The sequence below is a fragment of the Dendroctonus ponderosae genome, unplaced genomic scaffold (assembly GCF_020466585.1).
Source record: "Dendroctonus ponderosae isolate FM_Combo_2020 unplaced genomic scaffold, Dpon_F_20191213v2 Dpon_F_20191213_4, whole genome shotgun sequence".
NCBI classification, from domain to species: domain Eukaryota; kingdom Metazoa; phylum Arthropoda; class Insecta; order Coleoptera; family Curculionidae; genus Dendroctonus; species Dendroctonus ponderosae.
In genome coordinates, this window is record NW_026018611.1 from 6,889,504 (window position 1) to 6,897,596 (window position 8,093).

Here is an 8,093-nt window from a genome sequence, read left to right on the forward strand (position 1 = left end):
AAAATGTTTTTTTTTATTGCAAAATCGATCGAAACATGACGCCACTCTTTTTGACGTTGCTCAAGAACCATTTGAGCTGCAGAGTTCGTTTTTTATAGCATTGGATACATAATTGGTAACTTGATTCAGTTATAGCAACATGCGTGAGCAAACTCTGGTGAATTTGTCACAAAGGTCATACGAAATTTGAATATCAGACATTTAGGTGCAAGTTAACGCCAAAATTTCATTTAAAAAAACGTTTACATCATCTCAATCTTTCAAATTTCTACTGGCTTTACTTTAGAAGTTGGAATTTTTCAATGAAGAGTTTGCAGATGCGTGAAAGCGTTCATTTTCAAGTCAACATTTACGAAGCGCGCAAAATTCAGGATTTCAAGCGATTTGAATGAACTTTTGAGGGTTTGCAGGAATTTTGACAACATTTAGAGCGCACTATTCTTTACTCAACGCCCAACTCTGAACTTGTAGAGTATTTTTTGTTTATTTTCGAAATGTTTTCCCGCAACAAATGGGCGACTGCCGACCGACACAGCAATTCGCCGGTGCTGTTGGGTTGGCTCACTAAGCCATTTCGGCATCACTGCGCCAACTCCCGAAAATTCACTGAGTTACCCATGCCTAGGATTACTGTTGTCTTATAAATTTTCGTATTTATTTTTAATGTCGGCAACTAAACAACCATTTCATCCGTGATAACCCTGCACAAACACAAACAGGAGTAAACAAGCATTGATGTTGATAAAAAAATTACTCAATAAATTTTATGCAATAAAAAAATTATTGCAGTAGATTTATCTATCAAAAAGAAATGGAAATTTAATGCAAGTTTCCTCCCGCTATCATCAATCTACAATAAATACAATTAATTGCTACGTTTAACCTTTCCTGTTAACAAATTACTTAAAACTATATCGTACTTTAGCAAGTAAATTAATTAACTTAAGATTCATGCTATCGATTCTAAGACCATAATATTAGTGCGGGTTATTGTGCGTTTTCCGTTACTCATCGAAGCCCTTAGAATGTGTGGTTTGATGGGACGCTTTCGACGTTCATATAGTGGTAATTAATGGCGTAAATGGGATTTTCAGGGTTTCTTTCAGAGCTCTGCGATTCTACTTGATTTCGAGTTTGATCAACAAATTCTGCCAAAATCAGATTGGTATTGATTTCTGAGATGATTTTGCATATTTAGTGCGTATACACTAAATAAGAAAGTACACGGCTGAGACACTTGAAGCGGAAGGTTAATTTTAACAGTTTCGGATAATGAGCCGAATTCTAAAAGAAAACTTGAATATTAGTTAGTTTTGATGTAAGGAGTCTGAGATGATCCCCACCAATATATTTCGACTGGCGCTGATAACTCACCTACGTTTCCCATTTAGCCAGTATTGTCTGGTTTATCAGTAAGCGATTTATTAGTCTTTAGAAACTTTATACCTTACATTAAAATTCCCCAGTTCAAAGAGTCAAGTGTCTAACTGGTCGAGATAATTAGAACTCGACTAAAAAAAGGCAAATCAAATGAAACATGCAAAAAGAAAACAAAATAAAAGTCAACGTAAAATTTATTGAAATAAAAATGTTTATACAACTAATAAAAACAATAAAGCTTTCGAACTTAATAGAAACTCCTCCAGGTTGGCAATTAGTTTGAGCGATTCACAAACAACCAAACGTTAACTGCTTTCCACGCCCCTAATTTTTGCAGCTGATATAAAATTAAATATTATTTTTGTACACATTTTAGAACTATGGCGTGTGGAGCGTGGAAAACACTTAAATGACGTAGAAAAATAGTAGTATCAAATCAAGTAGTAGGTACATTGTTACAGAGAAAAACAGTAGTTGGCAAATGAAACTCAATGTGACTGATTGACGAAATTAGTGCGCTCGGATGTTTTTCTCTGTGACTTGTCGAACTTAAAATTATAAAGGATGAGCGGCCTGTACAAGGCAAACCTTCAGATCTTTGGCCAAATGCGAAATATCAACGATCGAATCAACCATCTCCTGAACCGCACTGACCAAAGGAAATTGAAGTGCTGCTTGTTTCGTCTTATTCACGCTAGTGGCCAAAGCATCCGATAAAGCGTTGGCTAAACGCAAGGTTCGTTCTTTAATATCTTTACATGAAATATTTCTGTGAACTGTATCTCCTATGTGAACTAATTTATGGGCACTGAGTACTACAAACTTGCCATGGGCGAGAAAGATTTTGGGCGGATGATTATGCTCTACCGTCTGAAGGAAAGAGTCTATGGCATGTGTTAAATTGGTGTGGTGCGTGATAATTTGCGATGCAAAAAATTTGAGAAGTTGCTTATCGTCGTGTGGTAATGCTGGGCTGCCTTCTTCGAAAACGGCGTCGTCTGCGTGTTTAACGCAGTTGTCGAAGCCCTTTTTCAGTTCTTGTGGAAGCTCGCTGAGAATTTGGGCATTCTGCTTGGAAACGTTTTCTTTGGAATCGAAACTTACATAATCGTACTCTTCCGCCCATTCGGTTGAACTAATAGGTTGTTCTTTCTTGAACAGAAGCGTTCCGTTCCCTTGAATAAAGGACGCTATTTGCCGGACATCTTCCGTTAAAGCTCTGGCGCAAGCCACCAGCTGCTCTAGTTCATCGGGTTTGGAAGCTTTGTCGGAAGTTTCTGGCCGTGCCAGCAAACTGAGTGCCCATCTGTGCCTTTCCAGTACTTCTGACGCCCCTTGTACTAACGCGTCGGATTTTCTAAGCGCTGAAACTTGAGGCGCCAGTTTGACCACTAAATTTTTATCGGAAGCTTTCGCCGCATTTCCCAGCGAACCTTCGCCGAATTCCGCCAAATCGTGAAGGGATGTCCGTAGCCTCGTTACAGCCAGTTTGATTTCCAGTCTATTGTTTTCCAATTTTTCTCGCGTTCGCCAATTGGGGCAAACAAACCCGAGTAACTTTGAAATTGCACTCAACGTATCAGTCTCTAGCCTCTCCAAATTTTCCAAAGCTGAATTTAACTCTAACGGTAGTTCTTTCAGTTGCTGCTGAGATGGAGGAACGTCGTAGGTGGGCTGCGGAGGCGCCAACACCAGCTGGGGGCCCCGATTAAGCGGTCTAGGAATGTCGTAGTCGGGCATGTTGGTCATGCTGCTACGGTTTGAGGAACTTAGTGAGTCGGCTGTCAGGGAGCTGGCCGAACTCGATGAGGTGAGTGGATGGTTGATGTTGAGCGATCGGGGAATATCGTAGGCCTCGCCCGATTCTCGACTTATGGGGGAGACGCACGACGAGGGCGCTGGGGAGAATCTGGGGCAATTTCGGTAGGTCTCGTGCCCCACTGGAATGGCTCGGGGGGGCACGTCGTAACAATCGTTAACTTGATCCCGCGGACTGATTCCGGGACTGTGGCCGGAAACTGGTATGGGGGAGCATCTTAACGGCGGCGTGTCGTACAGGTAGACATCATTGAACTTTTTCGGGGTGATCACCTACAATAAAACACACATTGAACTAAGTTTATAATCTCGGTGGGAATCAATAAGGCTTTGCTATAACTCAAGCCAAAATTAGTGACAAAAGAATCGTATATTATGTTATGTTATAAGCACAGAATGGGTGCCATTTCCTCCCAGTATGTGTAACTCCTTACTATGCGAGTAACATACTATGCTTAACTACAGGGATTTTTCAAGAAAAAGACAATTAACTACGTAAATTAATGTTGAAAAATGCCACATAAGGCCATATAACCATGTTACAAAGTAGGCATGATCGCCTTGTTACTCAACCCCACTTCCGATTTAACAGTTTAAGAGCGAATACCACCCTCCTCGAGGGTTTAATGACAGTGTTTGGACATAAAGTAAATAAACTTGAAACGTTTCGTTTTCGGTGGCCCACCCTGTATAGCTCCATAAACAAGAAATTGCATTAAAGGTACCGTAAACACTAGATTATAACTAAATCATTTTAAAATTGAATTTACATTACTCGGAAAATTTCAAACTGATAAACTTGAGGTCCGATTTTGCAAATATAGAGAAATGAACGGTTCACATTTTTATGTTTCAGTAAAGCAAGTTCTCGAGTAAGAAAAAATAGATTATTTAAAGCCGTTTTCGATATACATATTAAATCATATCCATATTTTATCAAAAGTTTTATCAATTTGCTGTAAATTATACAAATCCTTGAAATTAGTGATATTTTAGCTAGAATCCAATGGCATTTTTCAAATGAAACACCCAGTCATCGAGAACATTATTAAATTTCCTATCAAATGACATGTTTTCTAAAGACTGGAAATATATTGAAGATTGACATTAAATGTCATAATGATTGAAGATGATGCGACACTTTAAACCAGCTGTCAGCTTGACAGTTTGTCAGTTGATAGTTTGTGCGACACAATTTTTTGTATTAATTTGCTTTAAATGAGGAATTCTAGGAATAGAAGAATTTAGTCACAAGGTTCGTGAGGAATAAATAGTTTTATCAAAACTTCGTTTGAATAGTTGATTTTATTAATTAATAAATCACTGTAGTGATAAGCGCAAAAAACCTGCATCTGAAACTACGCTGAGTGTGAAGCTGACAGCTGCTTCAAAATGTCGCTCAGTCTCCAACCGTTATGACAAATACGTCAAAATATTCGAGTTTTTGCAAAAAGTTTATTTGGAAATTTGACGCTTTAGATCAATTTTTTATACATGATATACCATCTTATGGGGAATTTAATACTCTTCCCGATCATGGACTAATATAAACATTTTATTTGAAAAATTATAATTAAGTTACAGTTACACAAAAATTACAATTAAAGTGAATTTTATTTGTAGCTAAAATATCACTAATTTCAAGACAGCCTGGATAAATGTACAGAGCCAAAATGTTTAATTTCCGGGTATCGAAATGGCGTAATCAAATATTTCTTAGTTATGTTTTGGTAAAAAAAAATAATTTTATTTACTATTTTGGAAAGCGCCTTAAATTGTACAATAATATACAAGGTGTCTCATTTAAAATGTCGCATTTTTTAAAATATTTTGGGATGGTAGAGCAAATTTGATTACAAATATATGTACAAATCTTCAGAGAGATCATACATCGTGGTCTCCGTAAACGTCTAATAATTATTAATTATTAATTATTAAAGAACCATTCATTAGACATTATTCTAAGAAGCACACATCATAAAAATAAAGCATCTAAGTACTTTTATACAGAGTGATTTTCAATATACAGGGTGTCTCGTAAGCAAAAAGCAAATTCTTCGGTTCAAAAGAAGACGTTAGTTTTACTAACAAAATATGCCTGGCTTCTCTACTATAGTTAAAGTTCTTCAAAAAACTTAGGTTTTTTGAAATATCGGGAGACTGATGCGACCCATTTTAATCAAACTCGCGCTGATAGTTTGTGTACGAAAAAAACACTCAATAATTCACCACTTGAGCAGTGCAATCAAACTAGGTTGCATCTTCAAAATATGAGTCTTACAGAAAAATAATTTCACGAGTTTCATTAAAATCCATCCTAACATTCTCCCGGTATTTCAAAAAACATAACTTTTTTGTAGATCTTTGACCATCAATAGCAGAGGATTCAGACATTTTTTGTTAGTGCGTTACGTCAAATCGTATTAACTTGATCCTTTTACAGCTGGTTTAGTCATGTGCGTATGACACACCATGTCTCATGCACTATGATTTACTTTTGAGATAGAATGGAAGCAAATATACAGGGTGATTTGTTGTTGGGTCTCAATGACCAAAACAACTTGTAGTTGTTGGAGCATATGAGAGAGCGTATTTGCTGTTGGATTTTTTTTATTATACTCTGTGAAACTTCAAATGGACGACATGGATAAAGTTCACCTTCCATCCGGATAAACTCAATCTTCTACATGAAAAACGCACAGATTTCACGATATGTTAATTTACGGTGGTAATTACAAGCAAATTGAATATTCTAGGCAAGTGAAGAAGAAAATGGTCTCAAATTTCGTGCAGATTTTTCGTAATTCGAACTTTTCAAGAATTAAATTACGTTTTTCTTCATTATTGTTGCGGGAACTCAATTTTGAAGCACCTTCTTTAAAAAAAACATATTCAACCGACTTTCAAGAAAATGTGAACTCGTATCTAGTTTGTTACATAAATTTTACCTGAGAAGCTTTTAAAGCTATATCAGGAAAATTTCAACACTCAAGTTAATTCTTGAAATTAAATTAAAATACTCGTAAAAAACCCGCTAACACCCTGTAAACGAGCATTTCGGAAAACGTTTTAGTAGATAGATCAATTACCTGCAAACTACCATCATATAAAGATGTGTATCTGCAAGTTTATCGTTACGAAGTCTAACAAAGAACTTCCATATCAGGTCGAGACAACTTCACTATAAGGACAAATTATACAAAAAGCAAGTACTATGTGGAATACCTTATACAGGCTGACTCATTCCTATTTTTAGAATTGCACTTGCATTTTTCTTGTGCAAGAAAATGTTGGCTTTGCTCGGCTCTGCTCTCTTTGATGTTTTATACCCGGCATGTTACGAATCGGAAGCGTCCCAAGCCAAAGAAAATTAAATAATTATGGGTCTGCGTTCATTTAGCTAATTGGCGAGATTTATTGATTGCCATTAAATATCTCAAAGACATTTTGATGAAAATTCTGATTATCATTATCGGCTGCTTCCCATTACATTCCGAAAGCTGCACAGTGAGTTTTAACGAGTTTTAACCAATTCTTCACAAATAGACTGATTTAGAGTTTCGTTCTATTATTAGGCTGCTAGAATAAGCATTCTGTTCACATTTAAATAACAAATCAGACGTCTTCGGACGTCCCGAGTGATAAATCGGCCGACTGAAAGCATATACATTGAATTCCTTCAACAAATTTATGTTAATAGATACACAACTAATTTACAGTCAATAATTTAATTTTCGAACAGCCGCTTTGGTATTTTTAACTCAGTAAAGCATTTTTCTTTGAGTTCGAAACTGAATAATTTCAGTTGTTTTAGAGAAGCTGCATTTTACTAAAAATATGTAAACAACATTTTTCCCAATCCGATGAAATTCGAGAAAAATTTAATCAATTAAAATCTGTCTCAATAAACTCTCATTTCAATGGACAGGCAACTAGTTGGGACATGTGGACATTGAGACAAAATTGTTACTAAAAACAATAAAACAAAATATTACAATAAGCATTAAAAGTTGGAATGTGTCAAATGATAATTACTCTCGTGTTTCATTGTATTGAAAATCCTTTTCTTATTCATTGCTCCTGATTCGATACCTGTTCTTAGCATTTTCAATTCATATTTTAAGAATTAAATTGTATTCTTGTTAGATCAGAGGAAGATTTTAACATACAACTTTACATATCTTACAATACAAACCAGTGCAAATTTCTATGTTCGCTAACCTCAGGCACCACCAGGACCTGTTTCGAGCCTATTAGCTCTCATCAGCAGCTCATTCTCATTAGCTCATTTGTTTTTATATTCTACAATTAAACGCCAAAAAAAGTTTGCTTCTTCTTCTATTCTTCAAACTTGTTTTTATATTTTGATTTGTATCAACATCTTTTTACTGTAGATTTACACACAGGTTTAATAAACGTTAATATACGTACATTCAATTATAAATTTAAACCTCAACTTGCAAGGCAAGAAATTCTACTTATAAACAAAAACAAAAGTCGAAGATTAGCTACAATTTTCCCAGGTTCGACTTGGTAGAAACAAAATTGGTTTAGAAATATTATTTATGTAATCTTTTTGTTATCGCTTTTTGGGTAGGTAGATAGAATGCGAAACACATGAAATGTGATAAAATTAAGTAATCTAAATATAAAATATATACAGGGTTGTGCTTTGGTGCACCAAAGTGCTATACTTCAAAAAATATAAATTTTAGAAGAAAATGTGTCTTTTGAAAGTTTTCAGTGTTTAAAAGTTATATGTTTTAAAACAAGTTTTCAATATACCTAGTGGTAATCAACTATGTTTTTTTACTGGAACCACCATTTTGGACTTATCGTCAAAACTTTATGTAAGTTTGCAACCCGGTATATTTAAAAGCTTAAAATGCGCACAT

At 35.6% G+C, this 8,093-nt stretch overlaps 1 protein-coding gene across 1 annotated transcript; it reads right to left on the minus strand.

The window, feature by feature from the left end:
• Window positions 1-1,556: 1,556 nt before the first annotated feature.
• LOC125504167 (breast cancer anti-estrogen resistance protein 1-like) lies at window positions 1,557-5,672 on the minus strand. The gene is made up of 2 exons (XM_048665748.1): window positions 5,640-5,672; window positions 1,557-3,471 (listed from the first exon to the last, which is right to left on the minus strand). Exons 1-2 carry the CDS (start codon window positions 5,670-5,672, stop codon window positions 1,936-1,938), a joined length of 1,569 nt encoding a protein of 522 aa, XP_048521705.1. The 3' UTR covers window positions 1,557-1,935.
• Between the last annotated feature and the right edge of the window lie 2,421 nt (window positions 5,673-8,093).

Excerpts from the sequence above, each read along its gene's own strand:
- LOC125504167 (XM_048665748.1), bottom strand. The coding sequence starts at position 5,672 with ATGGTGTGTCATACGCACATGACTAAACCAGCT. Across the intron at positions 3,472-5,639 it reads CGCACATGACTAAACCAGCT|GTGATCACCCCGAAAAAGTT; the intron begins GTAAAAGGATCA and ends GTTTTATTGTAG.